The sequence below is a fragment of the Rhinopithecus roxellana genome, chromosome 10, assembly GCF_007565055.1.
Source record: "Rhinopithecus roxellana isolate Shanxi Qingling chromosome 10, ASM756505v1, whole genome shotgun sequence".
Classification (NCBI taxonomy): Eukaryota; Metazoa; Chordata; class Mammalia; order Primates; family Cercopithecidae; genus Rhinopithecus; species Rhinopithecus roxellana.
In genome coordinates this window covers 115,400,316-115,426,351 of record NC_044558.1, presented here as the reverse complement: position 1 = coordinate 115,426,351, position 26,036 = coordinate 115,400,316, and the positions used below count along the sequence as shown (strand labels likewise).

Here is a 26,036-nt window from a genome sequence, read left to right as displayed (position 1 = left end):
TATAACTCCTCTAAAAATTTGTAATCATTGTCAGTAGGAAAGGATTTATATTTTGTACCATCTATTTCAAGATTGTTTTGGTCTTATCCATATGATATAGAGAACTATATGTGAAATGAAATATGTCTTTAATTTGTTTCCATTTCTCTTTTGAAATATTCAGTAGTTTAGTGATGGATATCCATGTCACATTTAGAACTGAAAATTGTATAATTGTCTGTAATTATTTCCCTCCTTAACCTCTGTTGCATTGGACTTTAAACTTTTTTGGTTATTTACTCTATCAGGAAAAAAATGAGCACATACCTCCAAATGATGCATTTATTAATTATATTTATAACTATATATAAATTATATATTTTCAGCATTTGGAAAAAATAGAAATTGAAAGTAAAAGATAAAGCTGGGCACAGTGGCTCATACCTGTAATCTCAGCACTTTGGGAGGCTGAGGCGGGAGCATTGCTTGAGGCCAGGAGTTCAAGGCCAACCTGGGCAATGTGGCGAGATTCCATCTCTACCGGAAATTTTTTAAATGAGCTGGGCATGGTGGCATGCGCCTTGTGGTCTAAGCTACTTGGGAGGCTGAGGTAGGAGGATTGCTTGAGCCCAGGCGGTTGAGGCTGCAGTGAGCCACATTGACACCACTGTACTCCAGCCTAAGCAACAAAGTGAGACTTTGTCTCCAAGAAAAAAAAAAAATTAAAATTTAATGTTTGCTTTTTTCTTATAGCCATAAAACATTATTGTTAACCTGATTTAGGTCTAAGTTTGATTAATTTCAGAAGTTGGCTTTAATGTCTCATAGCTAAAAAGAAACACAACATGATATAAATCCAAGTGGGAAAAGTGTAGTTACTAAATCGTACCCATTTTCATGATACCTACCCACCAGTTATGCAAAGGTATTTGTTAAAATATGACTGGTAAATTCCATTGTCTGATGTCAATATGTTGTTTTTGTATGCTATTATAAAGTATTGCATTTTTTGTGTAATAAATGACATCAAAACCCAGTAAAATGCTTCACTTGGATAATATGTTAGCTGTTTCCAAGTTGGTGAAAGTGGTCAGCATATGGTGTTCTATCATGTGATCCTGAGTCCAGAGTTGCTCTAATTCGGAGTTAATCTCCTGTCTTCTGGCTAGAGGGAAGAATGGAGCGGGGAGAGTCATTCTTACAGCCTTGACTGTTAAACCGAATGTAAATCTTAAAATCACTTAACTGGTTATTATACATAATGACACATGGTGATTTCTTGAGCTTGAAAATAATTAAAATAGAAATTCTGGTATTTGGGTTGGAGGGGGTTCTGTTGGATTATCCTGCTTGTACCTCACATCGACAATTGAATCCTGCTTGTGGTTCTCAGGATATTTTTTGTAACTGTTCACATCAAGTCTTCCATTTCATCCCCAATTGATCTTACTTCATTCCCTGTCTTCCCTCCCAGATTGCTTTTTAGTCAGCGCCCTCACACCTCAGATGTTTTCTTCAATCTGTGCTCACCATGCTAGAACATGCTTGAATCATTTCTAGTGTCATTTATTTACTCATTATTTTCTTCTGAATAATCCTCCTGCTTTGTCTGTTTTAAGAGAACCAGTGGCTTTCAGACATTTCAATTCAATTCACAAAGAAATAACTTCACATAGCAACCCAGAAGCCTGTATTCCTTCATGTGAATTTATAAGTAATCAGCGTTTCAGGAAATAACACTTATCCTTACTACATGTATATCCTTTCTATTTTGATTTGTTTCATTTTTCAGAATGCTGGTCATGAGCCACTGAATTGATTTTGGACTCACAACTAGATTACAGCCTGAAGTCAAAAAGCACTGTTCTGTTATTCTTCACCATTATTGATTATAGAGTTTTGGCTCATTCTCTACCTCCCCCCGCCACCTCCCCAATCCTTTTCTGATCTCTTTTCTGCCGTTTGTACTGACTTTAATCTCTCCCTGGATTTTTTTTTTTTTTCTTTCTTAGATTTATATGGCTGGTTCTCTACGAGCATTTAGTTTGTAGTTCACATGTCATGGATACCTCAAAGGGGTCTTCTCTGTTCACTGAACCTCAGTTATCCCTCTTTCTTATTTAATAGCACATCACTATGTTTTTCTTCATGGCACTTGTCGATATGTAAAATTATTTGTGTAAATTAATTATTTGTGTATTGTTATCTGAATTCTTCATACACCGTCCCCAGTCTGAGTATGGATTCCATGAGGAGAGAGAGCTTGTGTGTCTTATTCATTACTGTATTTCTAGCTCCTAAAATAGTGTCTGGCACCTAGCATGTGCTCAAATGGTTGGAATAACAAGTAGCACTTTGCTTAACTTTTCATGTTATAAAAGCCAAGCTTTGATCACAGTTCAGTAAAAATGACATAGTAAATAAGCATGATTCTTGGGTTTCACATAATATTAACTTTTCATGTATATCTTGTCTGTCATATGTAATAATTAATATGGCTAGCCCTTGGTTGAGTGTGAAGAAAACCTTAGCCACTGCTGTACTTACTTTACCGGTATCCTCACATTTAATCCTCACAATAACTCTGGAATAGCTGGTGGTATCATAGTTTGATGATAAAGAAACCAAGTCTCAAAAATAAGTAACTTGCCTTAGGACTGATATTTCATCTCCTTCAGTGTCCTTACTCTTAACTAGTACCCTACCTAGACTGCCTCCCTCTCCTGAGATTGAGAATCGCAGAAGCTGGGAACTTGAAAGTGACATAGAGTTCTTACGGAATGTTTTGAATTTAATAGAGTATTTATTGCTATAAGTAAAATTGATAAAGTAAACATAATTAACACAAAAATGTGATTTAGACTTATTATATGTATGTTGTCATCAATTCAGAATCTTTTTGATAAGCATTTTCTTTATTTCCAAATAGTTTGTGGAGAAGTTTCTGTTGGGGAAGAAGAAGGTGAAGGTGAAACTGGTTGGATTGAAGGAGCTGCAATCCTCTTGTCTGTAGTATGTGTGGTGTTAGTAACAGCTTTCAATGACTGGAGTAAGGAAAAACAGTTTAGAGGTTTGCAGAGCCGAATTGAACAAGAACAGAAGTTCACTGTCATCAGAGGTGGTCAGGTCATTCAAATACCTGTAGCTGACATTACTGTTGGAGATATTGCTCAAGTGAAATATGGTAAGTAAAAAGAGCAATACATCTGACACTAAACATAAAATTACCGTAATCTTGTTTATAGTTTAGTATATCATTGCTTTTTATTTTAGGTGATCTTCTTCCAGCTGACGGCATACTTATTCAAGGCAACGATCTTAAAATTGATGAAAGCTCATTGACTGGTGAATCAGATCATGTTAAAAAGTCTTTAGATAAGGATCCCTTACTTCTATCAGGTAAAAATTTCTTTTATATCTTTGAACACTTTCCTCTTTCCCAACTGTGTACCGTTGTCAGCAAACACCATTTTCCTAAGAGTCAGTAATATAAAGAGGAATCTATTTTATGCTACCTTCTACCATTGTAATCCTTGGAGACTATTTTTGGTAAGCTGACAAAAACATTAGAAATCTTTGAATGCAGAGGTATATTTTGCAAATAAGGGACTAGAGTCCAAAAACTCAAGAGATTTGAGATTCAGTATTCGTGCTAGTGCAATGATAAAACTGCAATATAGGCTTATTGATATCTATTGAGTTGGTGTGTTATTCTGTATCATGACTATTTTTAATGCCTATTGAAGTATAAAATTAAAGAATGATTATATGTTTAAAGCAAATTAATGAATTCTCTGTGATGCTCTACGAAGGACAGGTTTTTTTTCTTAAGAACTAGTAAAATCCTTAAAGTTTACCTAATCCAACTCCTTCATCTAACTGCTGAAGAATGTGTTTGAGATATAAACTATTTAGTATTATATGACTAACCAACAGTAGGTCTAGCAGTCACACCTCCATGTAGTCAGAATTGAATTTGCAAATGGTTGAGATTTTTGTTCTAGGATTGGAAAAGGGAAGGATAGGTGAGGATATTGTTTGAAATGGAGGGTGATAGCATGACAGGCTCTTGTAATAACCTCATTGTTATAGCTTGAACTAAGTTGGACTAAGTAAATATTAAATGGAAGGGGTGGTGGGAAAAATTACAAGTTCGCTTGCAAAACACTAAATGAGAGAAAGCTATAATATCACAAATTGACCCCCAAATCATATTAATTCTTTTAACTTTTAGGTTCTAAGGTTCCTGTTCTTAATTTCTCAGTATTCTATATGGAATTTATGAAATTGTCTATCAGAACTGTACTTGTTAGACTGAATTTATTACTAGAGTTTTGGGAAAGCCAAATGTAGCCTTCTGCATGAAGTCTTCTGTCATTATCAGATGTTGATAGAGTGTCAACATTTTATACATTGTCAGATGATTGCTGGTGACACCAGAGTCAAACCTGTGATATCCTCAAAGGTCAATTAAGTTAGAATCACAACTTTGGAGCAAAACCTAAGTTTAACCATAACTTTTTAAGATTTATAAATGCATGCCAAAAGAAGCCTATTGCGAAGAACCCGACACATTTATATTGGCCACAAAGTCTTATTGCAAAAAAATCAGAGTAATTACACTTATAAACACCATTATAAATAGGATAAAAGTTCAAATTCTAATACAGACTTACGTTTCATAAAAAAAAAAAAAAAAATCTTGAGATGTGTATACTTTCAGTATCCTGTGCCACTTAGAACATTCACACCCTGTTTGGATTTTTCTTTGTATTGGTGTGCTTGTAATTTATACCAAATAGCCAGAAAGAACTTGGATATATAAGTATAATGTATTAACTCATTCTACTTACCTTGCTATGCTTCTAAGAAACTGTAGTTAATGTTAACCAAATAAAATCTATAACCTTTCCAAAGGAGAGGGAAGCTATCTAATCATACCTTACCATCACAGATTAACCAGACCACAATGTGTAACAAATTAAGATAGTCTCCTGTTTGCTATGTATACTGCATGGACTTTTATGTACATCTCACTTATTTACATAGTGCTTAGCTCTTCAGGTTGATTTCCTTTAACTGAACTTTGGTCCTTTCTGTTTTAATGGAGATGACTGGTAAGCTTTATGTAGACTCAGGTTCCTGACACACCAAGTATACCAGGAGAACTCTATAAATTTCCCACATTTAAGAAAAGACTGAAATAACTTTGTAGAGTCCCTCATTGCAGTATGGGTGGGAAAGTTTTTCTGCATTTATTTCCCTATTCCAAAAATGTACTAAAAAGCATGACATGCATTTATTTTTAAATTTACTCTCATGATGCCATCTCTGACTGCTGTTCTTGGCTTCTTAAGTTTAGATTTTTAAAAGCAGTATTCAGTTAGTGGTGGGGATATGACCAAGACTTAAAACTGTTTACTTTGCCTGAGCACATTCACTGCCAACATCTGATTACCTGTGGTAAGGCAAAATAGACCCTAAAACATTGGAGTCTGGAGAAAACCAGAATTGTTAAAAGAAATAAGTTGTCTGTTATGCATGATACTTACTGTTTCACTATCTTGAATTGTATTTCTTGTTTTCCCTGCACTTTCACTGGCAAAGAAGCTAATAACTAGTGAAATAATCAACATAGATTTTTAAAAGCAAGAAAGCAGAGGCCTAAAAAACAGTTTTGGATGAGTTACTCAGTAATTAATAGCCAAATATAGATTCTTAAATACTTGAGTAAGTACATATATTTTATGAACGTACTTAGCAAATATTCCTTGAGCATCAACTTGGTACATAAGATTATGGTAGATGCTACGTTCACTATGCTCCAGAAGGTTGTAAATGACGAAATAAAATACAAATCAGTGATAACTGTAAATCAGTGATAACACTAAAGAAGACTTTAGTGTTAAAAAAAAAAAGTTACTTTAAAGACTCCTTAAAACTAACAAAAAGATTAGAATAGAGGAATTAGAAGCCTTTTAGTGAATCAGGAAAAATATAGAGATGTGGATGTACAAGTTGGAGAACCGTAAGCAAACTTATCAGCATTATAACTAACGAAGAATATACTCTTTATCCTCTGACAGAACTGGACTGAATATTTGCCTTGACATATAATAGTTGTATAACCTTCAGGCTGAGCACGGTGACTTGCACCTGTAATTCCAGCACTTTGAGGACTGAGACAGGAGACAGTTATTGAGACCAGCCTGGGTGACACAGACCCCGTCTCTACAAAAAAAAAAAAGTAGTTGTATAACCTTGGGCAAGTTTCTAGAAAATTAGAATAGTAATGCCTGCCAACATGCAAAATTGTTTTGATGGACATAGTCAGAATTTAGTCCATGTTCTCATCTCTGATTCCTAGTTTTCTGTAATGAAATTTTGTGTTAGAGTAGCGGATGAGTTAAGTTTGTAAGATTGGGTTGGTCTCAAGGTGAGGACTTTGGACTCAATCCAGTAGGCAACGAAGAATCAGAAATTTTTGAGCCATGAGAAGTATATGATGAAATCACATTTTAGGAAGATTAAATCGGATTTCAGGATGAACTGAGAAGACACAGAGACTAAGTAGGGGGCTATTGCAATTATGAAGATGGGCAGAAATGAAAGCTTGTGTTAGGTAGAGGTTGTGAAGTTGGGTGTGGGAAATGTGAAATTGGTTGTCATTGATACATATAAGCAGTGTTTTTCTCAGAGAAATGTCCCTCATACCTTAGGTTACAATTAATAATGAGCATTCATTGAACCCCTACAAATTCTAGGCAGTATGCTAAACACTTTATATTTATAAGTTCATATGAGAAATGTAAATCTCATTATATTTCTATGAATTGTACAGACAAGGAACTGAGTTGTTACAATTTACCTAATATTATATGGTAAGTGAGTAGTAGATTGAGCTTTGAACTTGGATATGACTGATTAGAGTTAAAACCTTAAGCATAAGAAATAAATTTTATGTAATGTCTTACTAAGTTTATTTTACTGATCCAGACATGGTGGCTCACACCTGTAATCCCAACATTTTGGGTGGCCAAGACGGGAGGATTGCTTGAGCCCAGGAGTTTGAGACCAGCCTGAGCAACTTAGTGAGATCCTGTCTCTACAAAAATTTTTTTTAAAAAAATTAGCAGAGTGTAGTGGCATGTACCTGTGGTCACAGCTACTCGGGAGGGTTACTTCAGCCCAGGAGATCCAGGCTGTAGTAAGCCATGTTCACACTGTTGCACTCCAGCCTGAGTGACAGACCAAGACCCTGTCTCAAAAAAAAAAAAAAAATTATATATATATTATTATTATTTTTTTTTTTCTAAATGTTGAGGATGTTAAAAACAGTATTACCGAAGTTTGAAATTTGGTGTAGCAAGGAAATCTATTAGAATTTTTAAAAACAAACTGTTTTTGGTTATAGGTACTCATGTAATGGAAGGCTCTGGAAGAATGGTAGTTACAGCTGTAGGTGTAAATTCTCAAACTGGAATTATCTTTACCTTACTTGGAGCTGGAGGTGAAGAGGAAGAGAAGAAAGATGAGAAGAAAAAGGAAAAGAAAAGTAAGAATAACAATTTTCTATAATTGGTATTTGGAAATATGGCAAATAATTCTAAGAACTAATACCTTCTTTCAAGAGATTCTGGTATGAAAAATGCTACAAAAAATTAAAAGAAGATTTTTCTTTTAGACTTAGTAGCGTGGGCCTTTAGAGAATACATCAGTCCCCTTTACCATGGCCAGAGAAATTCAGCATCTACTTGAATACTTGCATTGGTATTCTTCTGTTTATTCTCTAGGTGTAGAATCTCTCCTGTGATCTGATCAGCAAAATGAATTGAACTCTCACTTCCTATTTGCGGATTTTTTTCTGCTACTTTAGCAGTAGCTTTCTTTATCAGCCATATTATATTTTGGTTTCACTGAGCTTTTAGTTTTCTTCAATTATTCACATTTCTACTCTATACTTAATGTGCTTGGTTTTTTAACACAAGACTAGGACTTCACTTTGACACTTTACATTTCTCTTGTTATATTCAGCCCATCATTAGATAACACAATCTTTTTAAAATTTTGATCTATTGTATCTCCTGTCCCTCCAGGTGTTCTGTTATCAGCAAACTTGATAATCATACCATTTATCCACAAGGATCTTACAAGAAACTTATACGCAAGAGACATCTCAGAATCTCATAGTTAGGGGCATGCCACTTTTAAAAAGCCCTTCCTACCCTGCTTCGAAGTGTCTGCTGTACCACCCTTCCTTTCCCACTCAGGATCGCCCCTCTGGAGTCTTTTCCCTTTAGATTGACAGCATTTTACTGTGGTTTAGCTACTTAGATTTATTTAATGTTATTTAGGATAATAAACCCATATTGTTGTTTCTCACATGAATATTTTGAAACATTCTAAAATAACGGCCTGGCTAAAATCCTGGTTTGCTATAACTATAGCAGTGGTTTTAATATTTGAGTGGTTTGTTTTGTTCTTTGAGTTTTGCCATTAGCTATAAAATCTCTATTTGAAACAAAAATGTATGTGAAAAGTTCTAGACTCAGATCCAGGTGGCAAGCCCCCCCAGTCTAGGTTTTTTTCCCATGTCCTCCTTGAAGCAGCTCTCAGTGTGCTTCCATAGGTTTCTTAAGGCTGAGTAGAATGCAGTTTGAAAACCAGCACAATAATGGTTTCATTTATTAAGTGTTTTACATGCACTATCTCATTAATCCTCACAACTGTATAAAGACTATTTTTTTTTTTACTGATGAGTAAACTGAGGTTTATGGAGATTATGTCATTTGCTCTAGATCAAAGTGCTAGTAAGTGGCAGGTCACACCGTCTTCTGTGGCTCAAGAGTATACTCTTTTATGCTGTGCTCCATCCTAATACACAGGAGTTGAAAGTCACGGGACGCTGAAGGGAAGTTTGCATCCTGACTTTATTCCACAGTGTCTTTTCCAGTAAGCTCCTTTTCCCCCTAAGTCTTATACACTGGTTTTATTTAGTCCAGAACATTCCCCAGAAATTAACATCTAATTTGTTGACTCCCTTTTTTTGTTTTGTTTTGTTTTTAAAAGAACAGGGCAACATTTTTTCATCTGTGGACCTCCAGCCCTTCTCCCATTCCCTTGACTACCTTGGCGATTACTCAGAAGCAGTCCAGGGTAATCTGTCTCAGTTCCCTCAGTGGCCTGGACTGTGGCCCTCTGGTCTCTCCAAACTTGAGCTCATTAAAAGTAGTGAGGTATTATCTTACTATCTCCTCATCAATCTTGAGCTTCTATTCCTTCTTGACCATGTTTGTTCCATGTTTTCTGTTTGAAGATAGTTTTCCTCGATAAAGAAGCTAGAAGAATATAGACTGAATGGTTCTGCTGCTCTTTGTCATTTTTAATATTGTAGTTCCTACTCCAGACAATAGGCCTGTCCCTTCCTTCGTTACTTTATGGCTTCAGATACTCTCATCTTTCTGTTTTTTCCAAATATAAGCTGATTTGGAGAGCTACCTTACCTGGTAGTCTTACTGGTTTATTCTGTACATTCGTATTCTAGTTTTACTAAGTTGCCTCTCCTATCTTTTGTACATAAAATTTTTGTCCTCAGTCTCATCAACATTCTCCTGTGTGCCAGTTGTCCTTTTTTTTTTTTTTTTTTGAGACGGAGTCTCACTCTATCCCCCAGGCTGGAGTGCAATGGCGTGATCCTGGCTCACTGCAACCTCCGCCTCCTGGGTTCAACCAACTCTCCCGCCTCAACCTCCTGAGTAGCTGAGACTACAGGTGCATGCCACCACACCGGGCTAATTTTTTGATTTTACTAGAGACAGGGTTTCACCATGTTGGCCAGGCTGGTCTTGAACTTCAGACCTCAGATGATCCACCTGCCTCGGCCTCCCAAAGTGCTGGGATTACAGGCGTGAGCCACCACACCCGGCTGCCCATTGTCTTTTTATAACATCCCTTTCTTCTCCCTCTCCACCCCTGCCCTTTTCTGCTTTCTTAGGGTTGTATTTGGTTTTAAAATCTTCTGTATCATATTTAGGTTTGTTACAGCTTATAAAATAGTGAAGTCTTATGGAAAAATAAAACAAATATAGACACCCTAAATTATTTTGCAGTATTCTCCCATAGGTGAGACTTAGGGAGTGATTGACCCAGCAGGTCATCACAAGTCAAATGTTTTCTAATCTGTAGACACACACACCGTTGTGTAACAACTGTTATAGAAATGTGAACTACTTCTGCATAATTTAGCATGGCTGTATTCATTTCTTTTGGAAAGCTTTAATTCCCATTTTGTTCCTACAGATAAGAAACAAGATGGAGCTATTGAGAATCGCAACAAAGGTAAATTTAGGAGGACAAAAGTACAGTGAGCTTGTTTTCAGTATAGCCAAAGATCTACTGTGTATCATATTTATTCAAAAGTAAGATACATGTGGCAGGGAAAATCAACAATATATGTTAGCTTGGATTAACCTTTCTTCCTGCCATTATCTTAGTCTTGTTATCACTACAATGTTAATGGTAATAAGATTTTAAGTATGATTTGTGGTACAAGTTGAGTATCCCTTATCTGAAATGCTTGGGAATAGAAGTGTTTCAGATTTCAGTTTTTTTTTTTTTTTTTGGATTTTGGAATATCTGCATGTACATAATGAGATATATTGGGGATGAGACCCAACTCCAAGCATGAAATTTATCTATGCATTGCCATATACACCTTCTACACATAGTCTGATTGTAATTTTGTACAATATTTTTAATAATTTTGTGCATGAAACAGTTTTAACTATGCCCCATCACACGAGATCAGGTGTGGAATTTTCCATTTGTGTCATGTCAGTGCTCAAAAAGTTTCAGATTTTGGAGTATTTTAGATTTTGGGATTAGGGTAAGTTTATGTAGATTAACTTTCAACTTAAGTATTTCAAGTATTTGAACATTGGTTATTATATAGTTAGTAGCAAAAATGCATAAGAAACAAAATATATAGCATAAATGTTGCATTTATTTAAGAGTCCATAAATATATGCATATTTCTGTATACATACGGTTATACATAATCTCTATGTCATGGTCATAAATTATAGGGGAAGGATTTATGTTTTTTAGATGTTACCTAACATAACGCACAGGAAAGAAATTTAATATTCTTTAATTCTTAGTTTAAGGACCCTATATGCGTCATCCTCATTACCTAGCACAACATTTTCAAATCTGGTACAAAGTTTCACAACCTAATGTCACTTTTGTCTTATTTTCTCTGTGTAGACACACACACACACACACACACACACACACACACACACACACACTCACAAAGCTGAATGCTTATACCTTTACTGGTTTCTGTAAGAAATTGATTTTTAAAATTTCTTTAAAATGTTAATAATGATATGTGCCTTTAAAGTATAGTGAAGTTGTGTTTGCTCTTAAATGTAGCAAAAGCCCAGGATGGTGCCGCCATGGAAATGCAGCCACTGAAGAGTGAAGAAGGTGGAGATGGTGATGAAAAAGATAAAAAGAAAGCAAATTTGCCAAAAAAGGAAAAATCTGTTTTACAAGGGAAACTTACAAAACTGGCTGTTCAGATTGGCAAAGCAGGTATGATATGGAGAAGAAAATAAAGTGTTTTATTTTTAAATATGCTTTCTGCTTAAAAATTGTCTTTTGACACAGTTAAGCCTGGAAATTGTTGCTTTGTGACTAGAAGGGGAGTTTGAAATATTTTCACTTCTAGCTACATACAGTGCACCAGGCCCTTTGAGTTACTATAGGTACTTACCATTTGCTAATAAGCAGTCGGGTTAGGATTAGTGCCTAAATCTGTCCAGTTACAAGTCTATGCACTCATCTCTGAATTTCTGCATTAAGTGGAGAAAAGGCAACCTGTGAGGTTATTCAGTTAAGATGAACTAATTGTATTTTAATAAAATTTCATCACACATTTTGCTCATCTTTTTACTGGTTATCTATGAGAATTTTTAGTTATGTCTCTAATGTTAAAGTTCTGCACTGGAGTTATTGTAGTGAGGCTGAAGTTACTACATCACTGCCATCACTAGAAAATACTTGTTAATACAGCTGTTCTTTAAGGGAAAAAGCAGCGCTCTGAGGTTAAAAACAGCATGACCTCCAGCAGTGGTATCTTTTTGGAAGAACACTGTGTGGATAAATAAGCATGTATTATTGAAATTGCTTAAATTGTATCATTTTACTACTCTTTAGGAGTGTGATGGAAAAAGTGACGTTTTTGCTTCTGTCCTCAGTATGCTTATTATCTAATAGCAAATATTTGCTCTTTGTAATATGACTCATGTGTAGTGTTGGGGGAAAAGAGTGAATTTGAGGTGGTAAGTCCACTTAGTAGACATTAGATTGGGATGTTAGAACCAGATATGTGGACTTACCTTTTCTTTTTTCTTTTTTTTTTTTTGGAGACAGGGTCTCACTCTGTCACCCAGGCTGGAGTACAGTGGCATGATCACAGCTCACTGAACCCTCGACATCCCAAGGCTCAGGTTATCCTCCTGCCTTTGCCCCCTAAGTAGCTGGGACTACAGATGCACGCCACTACACCTGGCTAATTTTTGTAAATTTAATAGAGATGGAGTTTCACTGTGTTGGCCAGGCTGGTCTCAAATGCCTGGGCTCAAGTGATCCTCCCACCTCAGCCTCCCAAAGTCTTGGGATTACAGGCGTGAGCCACTGTGCCCAGCTGCCTCTTTTTTGTGGGGGTTGGGGGTGGGAGACGGAGTCTCGCTCTGTCACCCAGGCTGGAGTGCAGTGGCACGATCTCAGCTCACTGCAGCCTCTGCCTCCCGGGTTCAGGCGATCCTCCTGCCTCAGCCGGAGTAGCTGATATTACAGGCACGTGCCACCATGCCCAGCTAATTTTTGTATTTTTGTAGAGATGAGATTTCACTATGTTTGTCTGGCTGGTCTCAAATTCCTGACCTCAGGTGATCCACCCACCTCAGCCTCCCAAAGTGCTGGGATTACAGGCGTGAGCCACTGCACCCAGCCAGCTGCCCTATTTTTTCATACACATGTCAAAAAGTAGAGTATCCCACAAGATACATGGTTAACTCTTGGTTTACTAAGTTAATGAAACAGTAAGGATAGAGCAAAAAAAATTGAAGAAATAATAGTTCGTACTATGTAATTTTATTTAATGTTATTTTTTAAAAACATGGGTTGAGTATTTAATTCCAGGTCTCCCCATTGATCAGATTTTTACCAGTTTCTCTTTAAGCATTAGGGAGCTTGCTTCTTGAACATGTAAAGCACCAGTTTATTCTAAGCTTTGGGTACTTCCTTATCATTGCATATTATTTTTGTCTCAGTTTCAGTACAAGGCCAAAGATATAATTAAGTCTAAGGAAAGAATCCTAAGTGTTTTTCTCCCAATTCTCCTGGGGACAAGACTGTACTTGGAAGCAAAAAATTGAATCCGACAATGTCAAGTTATAAGTTAGGTACAAGAAAGAAGTAACAATTTCTCAGAGAAATTCAGTACTATCGAGCAAGTTATAACTCTTTACAGTGGTTAATATATATCTGGCAGTGGTTAGTGTCTGGAACTTTAAATAATCACATTTTTCTTTCTATTCTGAAAGGTCTGTTGATGTCTGCCATCACAGTTATCATTTTAGTATTGTATTTTGTCATTGACACCTTTTGGGTTCAGAAAAGACCATGGCTTGCTGAATGCACACCAATTTATATACAGTACTTTGTGAAGTTCTTCATTATTGGAGTTACGGTTTTAGTGGTCGCAGTGCCAGAAGGTCTTCCACTTGCAGTCACGATCTCACTGGCTTATTCAGTCAAAGTAAGTAAAAAATTGTTCAGTAGACGTTGTTATGTTTAAAGCCTTAGCTGGTATAGAAAATGCCCATCTAGTTACTCCTTTTCTGCTTCTGAAAGAGAGGACTTTCATAAATGTACACTATTTTCTCTAGAAATGTTGTCATTGATGCCTTGTACCTCCCACCAGTTGAATATCTCTGTAAGAGACCTGTGCATTCCATACAGGGCAGCCTTCACACAGTACTAAGCACGACTCTGCTGGGCACAGTTCTAGCGTGATTTTCGCTACGTGATAGTTATATTGTCAAGTTACGTCACCTCTTTCTGTAAAATTAAGGTGAGCGAGTTAGGCTCATGTTTCTAAAAATATGATTTCCATGTGTAAAACCTTTCAGTTAGTTCTCATGACAATTAGAGTAAAATGCAAACTCTACCATGGCCTGCAAGGCCCTGCCAATCTGGCTTTTGCTTACCTTTCAGTGCTCATTCCCTGCTCCTCTGGCCCAACCTCACCAGTCTTCCTAATGATTTTCAAACATCTCAACTGTATTCTTACTTCAGGGCCCACTTGTTCCTTCCTTTGAGTAACCTGCTCTCTTTCTTTATTCATAAAGTCTCTTCAAGTGTCACCTTCCTCTGACCACTTGATTTACAGTAGCTCAGTCCTTCTTGTTCTCCAAGTAGAATACTAAGAAATGAGCTTTGATGGCTTTGCTTACTGCTGTTTACCTTAAAGTAATAATCTTTTTGAAGATTATTAATTTATTTTTATCAATTTTCTATCTTACGGAAAAGATGGATTGGATTTTTTTTTTTTTTTTTTTTTTAAACATAGCTTGGACAATTTTGAACTTTTTTTTTCAAAATGATCTTGCAGGTAAAAAATTATAACCAAACGAAGAATGCTGCTTTTGTAAATTTTCAAATGTTAATTACTAGTTCTCCTTAAGAAACGTTGCTGACAGTGAGCAATATTAATTAATTAGTCATCGTTTCTACCTTTGCACTCTTCATTATTAGACCTGTCTTGATAAGAATGTTTTTTGCTTACTGTTTGAGTTTATTTTCTTTTCAGGCATTTAACAACTTTCGTTTCAAAACTAAATTGGTAAATGTATCAAAGTGATAAAATACAGTATAATCAATCATCTGTTTGTCCTTTTTTGATATTTTAAAGTAATTTGAAATATTTGGGGTAAATACAAGTTTTGGACACAGAACAGTCATTTTACCAAACTGTCATTAGTTCATTTTGAGTAGTCATTAATGATACTAAGTTTTCAATTGATTGGAACGATACTGGTAGGATTGATTTATGTTTTTTGAATATAAAATTAGTAAGAACAAGTTAACTACTTTTTTAAGCCTTTATTAGATGTTTATCTAGCTCTAATGTTACCAATTACTGTTCTTTTCACAGAGGTATAGTCTTTATGGATTCTCTGTTAGTGTTTCACAAAACTGAACATGGTTTCTTTACTGCAAAACTTCATTCTTCTAATCTTTAATATGTAAATCACAAGTAATTTAGGAAGTACACATCTGTTTTTCACATATTTTTTTCAAGGAACCAATTTTTTGCAGTATCTTGAATATTAGTCATCACAGAAAACACTTTGTAAAATAACTTCATATAGTTTTTAACCCATTCCACATTAAGTGCTGAGAACTAATTATAAGGTATTTTAGCTTAAATGCCCTGTGAAACTACTGTGAAAACTGTTGGTTTTTTAGAAATGATTTTTTCTGTTGTAAATGAGAGAAAGAAGCGAGACACAGTTTGCTGCTAAGGATGAAAATGCCAAGTCTGCCAGCATATAGAATAGCTAAAAAATGACTCATTCTAGTTTTGATATGTTAACTCTTTCAGAATTAATAATAAAAATATCAAGCAACTACATACCCACAAGCTCTTTATTTTAGCTGATAAAAGCCATTTTTTCCTTGGCACTGATGTAAGAATCTTTTGTTTTCCACTTAATAGGGAGGCTTAATCCTTTAATATACTCTTACACTACTATAAGTACCACTGTACAGATTGTCATTGCTCTTGTAATGTGAGGACATTTTGCAAAAACCGTTGGAGACATATAATATATTCAGTGTTATTTGTTTATGGATGCAGGTACCTGAACGGATTTACTAGGTTATGTTATGCAGCAATAAAATGATTGAAACCCCAGAAAGCTCTAGCACTGTGTTTAGCTTATTTTAATAGGTCAAATATGCTTAAAAAAAAATTTTAGTATTACAGTGGTACTTTATACATTATATTTATAGAAAGCTGGGAGTTTTAGTTCTAATTTTAAAACAATTTATAATCATTTTAATGTAATGAGGTGATTGGTTTTATATGCAGCTTAACTAGTTTTTTTTTTTTTTAATGTAGAAAATGATGAAAGATAATAACTTAGTAAGGCATCTGGATGCTTGTGAAACCATGGGAAATGCTACAGCTATTTGTTCAGATAAAACAGGAACTTTGACAATGAACAGAATGACAGTTGTTCAAGCTTACATAAATGAAAAACATTATAAAAAGGTTCCTGAGCCAGAAGCTATTCCACCAAATATTTTGTCCTATCTTGTAACAGGAATTTCTGTGAATTGTGCTTATACATCAAAAATATTGGTAAGGTTTTTGAAATAATTTATATATATGAAAATTAATTTTTAAATCTATAATGATGGGACTGTATGTACGTCTTCAGACCCACCATTACTGTGTGTAAAGTTAACTGTTAAGTTTTTAAAAGGCATATATTTATTTATATAATGGTTTTAAAATTTGTGTTATGAGTGAGGTCTGCTGATCAACATAAACATTGTTTACTTACGTTTTTCTCCTCCTATATTTTGAATTTCCTGTGTTCAGAAACTCTCCACCCTTATAACCAGAACATGTATTTAATTTTAAATTCTTGTTAAACTCATTTTTGAGAAAGATCAAGCTGTCTTAGGTCAGCTCTCAACTTAGAGAAAATTTTGAAGCCTGATTTCAACTTAAAATAACATGTTTTATATATGCTTGCCATGTTCTCTGTTTGGTTTCTCAGTAGTTCCTACCTAAAAGGTGGTGCTTAGACCTTTGTAGAACTAATGCAGTAAAGTAATTCTAGACGTGTGCCACCACATAAAATTTTCAACTTTACAAGTTTTGGAAATCTTATTTATAACACAAAGCATGCAATGTTATTTTTGACTTAATCTCCTCTAGTGATTTATGGATGAAAATCGTTAACAAAAATAATATTGCAAGCTGTTCATTAGGGAAAACATACATGAATTGGATGATTGCATTGGAAAGTTATGGGATCTTGGTTCTAGATCTAACTTTGCCTTTTACTAGCTGAAAGTCTGAGCTACCTTCTTTAATTACTGAGTAAAGATGATCACATCGGCCCTTAATCCCATTGTGATGATTATGTAAGGTGGTATTTCTGAAGGCACTGTGAAGGAAATAAAGCTTCTCACTGCGTTTAAGAGAACAATATTTTAATGCATGTACTTTTAATCCATAAAAATTGGTAAAGTAGATTTAATTTTGAATGATTTAGTATTAAAGTTAAGTGAAAACAGGAAAAGGAAATTAAAATTAAGTTCCACTCTGTATTAGGAACCAACTATAAACTTTATACATCTTACATAATTTAGTTTTGGGGTCATAAGTGCTCCTGTTTTACAGATGCTGAAGCCAAGGACCACAGCAGTTGGGCAATTGTCAAATTTCACGTAGCTAGTAAGTGGCAGGACTGAGATTAGAATCCATGTCATTCTCACCCCAGGCTCCTTTCTACCTTACTTTTCTGTGTCCTTCTTTAAAGTGTTGATATTAGACAATTGTTCTGTAATTTTATTTTAGAATGTCGCATTCTGTTTTACATTATAAATTGAATGTTCGTAGAGAAACAAGATGATACTAGCTACTAAACCTTTTTCTCTTATAGCCCCCAGAGAAAGAGGGTGGATTACCTCGCCACGTTGGTAATAAAACTGAATGTGCCTTGTTGGGACTTCTTTTGGATTTAAAACGGGATTATCAGGACGTTAGAAATGAAATACCAGAAGAAGCACTGTACAAAGTCTACACCTTCAATTCTGTTAGGAAATCCATGAGTACTGTTCTCAAAAATTCAGATGGAAGTTACCGAATATTCAGCAAGGGTGCATCTGAGATAATTCTGAAAAAGTAAGAGTAAAATGCTTAGATGAATAAATTGCTGACTACAGTTGCTTTATGGAATATCTACTGTATTGTTATTGTTGTTGTCTTCTTTTTGTGAACATCAGGCCTTTGATAGGACTTCAGAGCTTTTTAGCATATTTTATGGTATCCAGATAGATATTTGCTGCAGCTATTCTGCCATTTTCACACTCTAGCTTCTCTTATTTCTTAGTATTTTACTATAGGGAAAATAAACCCGTTACATTCAGTCTGGTATGTTTAATGAAGTATAGTTTGATGTTTATTTTTAGAAGTTGATTTACTTGTTTTTTAATATGTAGAATCTTGAAAAACCTGGGAAGAAAATTAAGTTTATGTCTCTTTTTTGTTTGTTTGTTTAAGATGGAGGTTCCCTGTATCACCCAGGCTGGAGTGCAGTGGCGCCATTTCAGCTCACTTCATCCTCTGCCCCTGGGTTCAAGGGATTCTCTTGCCTCAGCCTCCCAAGTAACTGGGATTACAGGCACCTGCTACCACACCTGGCTAATTTTTGTATTTTTAGTAGAGTCAGGGTTTCACCATGTTGGCCAGGCTGGTCTTGAACTCCTGACCTCAAGTAATCTGCCTGTGTCGGCCTCCCAGAGTGCTGGGATTACAGATGTGAGTCACCGCACCTGGCCTTAAGTTTAGATCTTCAGCGCTCATTGTGGTTACTGGACTGTGAATGTGATATGAGAATTATGGAGTAATTTTTAGAATAGCAAAGCATAAAAGCTGGATCTTGAAAATTCCCCATTTATATCAAAATGAGATTTATCATATTTATGCGGCTGCAGTGTCATATTTAAATACTCCTGTCATTTTGAATACTAATTTTTCTTTCTTGCTGTCCTTTTACAGACCAGTAGCTTTAATTTTGCTGTAACATGTTCACATATAATTCTCCTGATGTTTATTTGATATTAAAGGTGGTAAAATTATTTTGGTTTCTTTAATTCCATTAAAGAAGTAGAGAACTGGTTTTAAAAAAAATACTGGTGTAGAGCAATTTGGGAAAATTGGAACTCATTTGAAATTATAATATTTAAAATATTAAAGTAAATATTTAAAATATACTTTTAATTTGGTTACATGTGGATTATAAGCCAGTATTAATGAATACTTTACAATTAGTTTAAGAGACAAATATATAAATAAATAACTGAAGGCAGCATATAATAAATTGGTACAAAGCTTTTGGGTGAGAGATTACACTGTAGGGATGGGGCATTTAAGATAGGTTTTGGTATGAAATGAGAACTTTGAGGTTAGAGAAACCACAGCAGGTCATATTTGGGAGGGGAATATCTGGTTGTATAGTTCAGCTGAATAGTGATGGGCTTTTGTGGCACACAGGCCATATAGAGCTTTCTTCTTGCCACAGTACACTCAGTTACCTGATTTCATTGTAAAAGGTTAGAAATTTGTTTCATCTCTGGCTTGTGGGTAGTAGATAAATGGTTTAGAAGAGAATTTTTTATTTAATCAAAACTGATCATGCATTGACTCTTCCTCTGCAACTAACTAGCTTTGGGATATGGAGCAGATTCTTCCCTTACTTCCGTTTTCCTCGTCTGAGAGAGGGGGTGATGACCACCAACTCTGTGGCACTTAAATGAAATAATGCATACCAGCTATCTAGCATTAAGCCTGATGGACAGTAAACATACAGCAAGTGTTCCCACAGTAATATTTGCATTGTGATGTGGAGACTTTTTAAATGTTGGGCTGAACAATTAAAATTAAATAAGCCAGATAATACAAATGAAGTATTTTTTTCTTCAAGTAGTAGAATCATCAAAGCTGTGATTAAAGATAATTCTTGCATTAGGGAACAAGGTGGGTTAGATGAAAAAAAAAATCAGCTACAGACAGGTATCAGTTAAAAGTCTACTGCTATCACAGTAGCTGTAGCTTTGTAGCTTGAAGTAAGAACCAGAAGGAAGTAGTAGCAGGAGAAATAAAAAGGAGTGGACACATTGAGGAGGCTGTTCAGAAGGGAAATGTATAGGACTTCGGAGCTAATAGTAGAGAGATGATCAGGAAAAATAAGTATTAAAGTGAAATTTTAGACTTACATCAAAATGATTAGGGTAATGTTGATGCACATTACATGGGCAGTGAAGAGGCGGCTTCCAGGCTTTCATCCATTAAGGTTTAGTACTGATAAAACATTTGGGTAGAATTTTTCAGCAGTGATGGAAAGCTTTGAAAAACAAAATGGAAGATGCGGATTTGAGAATTAACCTCCCTAGAAGCAGGAGGAGATGGCATCATCAAGGGAGAGGAGTATAGAGAGGCGTTATGAAAAACAGACTTTAAATAGGTATATAGTGTGATTTTTATTCATTATATAATGAAAGAAAAGGTAGTAGTGTCACTGAAAATAATAATGATTTTAGCATTAACTCTCATTCTGATAGAATGCTTATTTTAACAATAAGTTATTTTTTTTCTTTCATGGTTAAAACAATATAGGTGATGAAACAACATCTCAGGTAAGGGGTTGACTACACTTGGCTTTTTACCTTAAAAGAAGAACACATTTGTGATTTTGGTGTTATTTAAAACTAATGTCTGATTCTGTACCAAAATGGTGAAGTATATATAGTTTATTCTCCTTTGCCACCCAGGGATTCTTTGAAAGCACTGCATTTCCAAAAGAGAAGGTTTAGAGAAGTTCTAGAGTAACTGCTAAATGGAGAACTATCAAATGAGAACCATACATATTAGTTCTGTTTTGTAAAGGGGAGGGTGAAAAGTGAATTTAAGTCTATAAAAATGAATTATATGTAATTCTCTAAATTCCAGATATCAGATCCCATGATTTCTAGGCCTGCCAGTTCACTTAAATGGCATTAACCATTATTTTTTTTAAATTATTGATGTTTGGATTCAACATTTCCTTTTAGGTGTTTCAAAATCTTGAGTGCTAATGGTGAGGCAAAAGTGTTCAGACCAAGGGACCGTGATGATATTGTAAAAACTGTGATTGAACCGATGGCATCAGAAGGCTTGAGAACCATATGTCTTGCATTCAGAGATTTTCCAGCAGGAGAACCAGAACCAGAGTGGGATAATGAAAATGATATTGTCACCGGCCTTACATGCATTGCTGTTGTGGGGATTGAAGATCCTGTGAGACCTGAGGTGGTGAAACATTCTGTGTTCTGCATGTGCAGAATCTCATAACTATAGAGGACCTAGGCCTTAATTGTAACCAGTTTTCTAGTAAAATTCTTGGTGTTTGTGATTTTTTTTTTTCCTGTGTGAACCCAAGATAAGTGAAATAATAGTACCTACGGTGCCATATGCTAGCTTTTTAAGTGAAATAATAGTACCTACGGTGCCATATGCTAGCTTTTGTGGTTTTTAAAGACAGCCTCTCTTTGGGATCCTATGTGTTCATAGCACCATAACCTAGCACAGTGCCTTAAAGTGGGTAGAATTTTCAGTTATTATTTATCTTAAATAATAGGTGCCATTCAGTTATTTGTTTTCAGTCTGTAGACTAGCATTGTCTAGTAGAGCTTTCTGTGATAATAGAAATGTTCTGTATATTGTTCAATATAGTAGCCACTCGCCATGTGTGACTACTGACATGTAGTTTTCAGTGGGTAGTGCAACTGAAAGACAGGATTTTTAAATTTTATTTAATTCAAATTAAAATATCTTGCTAGTAGGTGTCATATAGGATGGCGTGCAGCTCTAGACTGATTTTGCTCTTTAAATTTTTTTTTTTGCTGTTTGGTTTTTTATGTTTTTTAAGTTTGTTGAACAACTACTGTGTGCCAGGCACTATCCTAAGGTTCTCGAGACTTAAGAGTTTTGAGATCTGATCCCTGGCCTCAAAGAAGTTACTGTCTTATGTGGAACGAACCAAACACATGATTATTGCAACCCAGTATATTAGTACCTTGCTGGGTATATACAGAGCATGTTATATGAGCAGGGAACACGAGTTCCCAACTTACCCTAATAGCATCTTTTTATTGAGTTCTCACTGTGTGCCATATACTTAAGCCACATGCTTTACATGTAATTTTTTTAAATGTCTAACTTTGTGAGGTATGCATACTATTACTCTTATTTGGCAGATTTTTAAAAATCGAGAATGTATAGAATGTTAGACCGTACACCTAGTGTGTTAAAATACCAGCTTTGTCTAAAACACATGTGCTTAAAAGACTACTGTGTTGTATTAACCACTGGAGGGGTCAGGTAAGACTTCCTAGAGGTTAATTACCTGATCTGATTCTTAAGGAGGAAGCATTATCTAAACCAAGAAAGAGAGTGAGCAGTTAAGTATATCTTGAGCAAAGAAGCAACATAAATAACAGCACTGGTAGAAAACCACTGTTGTTCAGTGACTTTATCAGCTAATTGATTCAAAACCTAATATGTAGCACTCTTCTAGGAACTGGAAATACTGCAGTGACCAGAAGAGTCTTGAGATTTATATTCTAGAGGAAGAAGACAGCTAAGTAGGTAGAATGATAGATACATGGACACCGTGTCAAGTGAAAATGAATTCTGAGAGGAATAAGACTTGGTGCCTGTTCTCATAGGCCTTATATTCTGGGTGGCAGGATGGCATTTCGGGGGGATGATATTAAATAAGACAATTACTAGTGCAAAAGGGCTGTATATATAAGATATGCACAGTATAATGAAATAAAGTAATGGAGGGAGACTGCATTAGGAATTTCTGAGGATGTGGCATTTAAGATGCAATCTGATGGTTCACAGTGGGTCTGCCATGTAAATAGCTGCAAGAAGAGCATTCCAAGCAAAATGAGAAATGCAAGTGAAAGTGAGAAAAGTATTTAGCTATTTTAAAGGTGGAAAGAAGGCCAGTGTGGCTGTAAGTGTAAAGAAGAAAGGGGAGACGAGATGATCTCTGGCCTTAGTGGGCTGTGAGGGCTCTGAATTTTCTGAAATTCAGGCTGGGAGGTGATATGATTTATGTTGTTAAAATACTATTTTGATTACTGTGTAAGACAGGGATTAGAGATGAAGAAGAATAGAAGCAGGGAAGTTAATGAGTATTGCAGTGATTCCAGGCAAGGGATGATCATGGCTTGGCCTACAGTTGTGGCATAGGAGATGGAAAGAAAGGAATGATTTCAAAGTGAGCGGAGATAGAACCAATAGGAAGTAATATATTGAGTTTGGATATTCCATTTTTGACATTGTTGAGGTGTCTGAGACATCCAAATGTATGTCAAGCATTTGGACCTCAGAGTCTGAAAGTGGGCTAGTCTGAAGAAATCACTGATGAAACTAAAGATCTTTTAGAGAAAGTGTGCAGCTAGGGAAGAAGGCTTTTACGACTAAGAGGTTGCCACAGTTAGAAGTCTTATAAAGGAGATGGAACCAGTCTCTAACTTGTATAACTTGGTGGTGGCTGATAGAGGGTTACCAGTGTAATAAGATAATCAGAAACAGCAGCCTGTTGAGAGATCAAGATAAATTTGGTTTGGGGTTTTGTAATTTCAAATGCTTATAAAATAGCCAGGTGGGTAATATTTGCCATTTGGTCACAGGAGAATCATTCAGAGGTTTTTTTTTTTGTTTTGTCTTGTTTTTGTTTTTTTTAAGGTAGAGGTCTTCCTATGTTGCCCAGACTGTAGTACAGTGGCTTTTCACAGGCAGGAGATCATGGTGCACTGCAGTCTCAAACTCCTGGCCTCAAGCAGCCTCCCACCTCAGCCTCCTGAATAGCTGTAATTACAGGCATGCACCACTGTGCCTGGCTTTTCAAAGTTCTATACATTGACTTATGGTTTAAACTTTAACATTAAATCAGGATGTCTGCAACTTTCATTCTTTGGAAGACAAATCAGTCTATTATCATGCTCTTGGCATTGCAGTTGATGGAGAGTTTTATCTTTTTAAAGCATGTAAATGGCACTTGTTTCTCAGTATCACAAAATGAGATGGGTATTTATATACTAAATTGAGACGATGTCATATGAAACAGCTTTCTCTGAGTTTCTCTATTTTGTACAGTGCAGTTCTGGTGGAGGGATTCTTGAATAATTAGATGTCTAGAACAAATCCAGTTTTTATTGCATATGTATAAGTACTTGGCCTTGCTTTAGTTTCTTAAATGTAAAAGTAGAGATAGTTTGTGAGTTTTAAGCTGGAAGCATCTGATGATTAGTAGGCAGTTAATAAATGTTAGTGTGCCTTTCTTATGTATTATTTGCCACATAGTTTTAACCTGAGACCAGTTTCTCCCTTTTACTCATTGTTTCCCTGTTCAGATGATCCTGGGATACTACCTAATCAAGGACTGCTTAGATATAAAAATTTAAAATAGATTTTATCTCAAATGAGATAACAGGAGATACATACCTGTATAAAACAGACAAGTGTTTTTAGTGTCAAATATATATATATATTTTTTTTTTGAAAAAATAATTTCAGCAGGCCCTGTCGTTTTGCTCATCACTCTGGCACTAGGACCTAAGCACAGTGCCTGGCATTCAGTAAATATTAGTTTGAGTAAATGCATGTGATGTCGCCCTCCAATGATTTGAATCACTAAGAGTTGACTGGGTAGAAGAAAATAACTTTTCTGATGTAAATCTTAAAACTTATAGATAAATATGTATTTAAATTGCAATTAATTACATCGCATACATGTTTTAAAACATGGTACCCTGGGCCAGGCATGGTGGCTCACACCTATAATCCCATTACTTTGGGAGACTGAGGCAGACGGATCGCCTGAGCTCAGGATTTCAAGACCAGCCTGGGCAACATGGTGAAACCCCGTCTCTACCAAAAATACAAAAAATTAGCCGTGCATGGTGGCATGCACCTGTGGTCCCAGCTACTCAGGAGGCTGAGGTGGGAGGATCACTTGAGCCTGGGAGGCAGAGGTTGCAGTGAATCAGCATTGTACCACTGCACTTTATCCTGGGTGAGGGAGTGAGACCCATCTTGGGGAAAAAAAAAAAAGTACCTTGTCTGGAATGTGCACCCCTTAGAAAATGTCCCCTTGCTATTATTTATCCCAAAGATACTTAATTCAGCAGTTCAGTAAATACTAAGCTCCAGTCACATGCCTGGTGCTTATTTGTTAAATGAACAAAAGGCATACTAGGTATTGATGATGCAAAGGTAAGGTAAAGGTCCTGCCTTCAAGAAGCTCATTGAAGATTCAGGTAAACAATAACTATAGTATGACTTGATGACCTGTAATAGAGGTATGTATAAGATGAAGGTGCAGTTTTGTCTAAGTAGACCAAGAAAGCTCCAGATAAGTTAGATTTACACTGGATTTAGGATAGACTTCACAAACAGGTAGACTACAGTCCAAAGTTAGCCTTCAGTCAGGTTATCTTTGTTGGGGGAGGCGGGGTTAGAAACATTAAGTATGAAGAGATTACGCACAAATCTGTGTTTCTTGCTTTTGCAATAACAGGTTCTGTTAACATTGGGCTCTCATTTCATCATGGCAGAAATAGGCTGGAGCTAAATAGCTCTTTCATTAGGCATTTGTCTTGGGGGTTTATCATTTTCAGCATATTTTCTTCATATATATTACCTCCATGATCCTGTAGGCATTTTAATTTGCAACCCCTGCTCCAGTAGGATCTGTGTGGATTTTCTAGGTGAAAGGAACTGTAGTAGTACAGGCACAGTGATTCTGTTACACGGAGAACTTTGTGGTTTGTCATAACAGCTGAGGAATCATCGTATATTTTAAGAAAGTGTATTTCTGTTTTAAAAAATAAACTCTACCATCAAGTATATCATATGTTTTAAAGGGGGAACAAACTTTAATTGGCAGGGTACCAATTAAAAAGCCATTGAAGTAGATTGGACAGCAAGCAGCAGAGACATGATGCAGGGCAAATTTGAGGTAGAATCCACGGGACTTACTGGCTTCTAAGGATGTAGGGTAAGAGAACTGAAAGAAGAGGTACAGGTGACTCTTAGGTTTCTGCTAGATAGGTAAGGGAAACATGGTTTTGCTTTTAGACACCTGAATCGATACCCACTTTTCAGGTGGAACTATGAATCCTTTTACAGT

The 26,036-nt window shown here is 35.8% G+C and overlaps 1 protein-coding gene across 4 annotated transcripts in view; it reads left to right on the top strand.

Annotated features, from left to right (window-relative positions):
* ATP2B1 (ATPase plasma membrane Ca2+ transporting 1) overlaps nt 1–26,036 on the top strand; it is a 118,134-nt gene that overhangs the window by 68,020 nt on the left and 24,078 nt on the right. For all 4 annotated transcript variants that reach the window (XM_030938406.1, XM_030938409.1, XM_030938407.1 and 1 more), the window contains exons 4-12: nt 2,909–3,163; nt 3,253–3,378; nt 7,394–7,534; nt 10,279–10,317; nt 11,416–11,577; nt 13,593–13,807; nt 16,175–16,417; nt 17,733–17,974; nt 20,902–21,139. In XM_030938406.1, the coding sequence (XP_030794266.1) occupies nt 2,909–3,163; nt 3,253–3,378; nt 7,394–7,534; nt 10,279–10,317; nt 11,416–11,577; nt 13,593–13,807; nt 16,175–16,417; nt 17,733–17,974; nt 20,902–21,139 (1,661 nt within the window). The remainder of the gene's footprint in view (nt 1–2,908; nt 3,164–3,252; nt 3,379–7,393; nt 7,535–10,278; nt 10,318–11,415; nt 11,578–13,592; nt 13,808–16,174; nt 16,418–17,732; nt 17,975–20,901; nt 21,140–26,036) is intronic.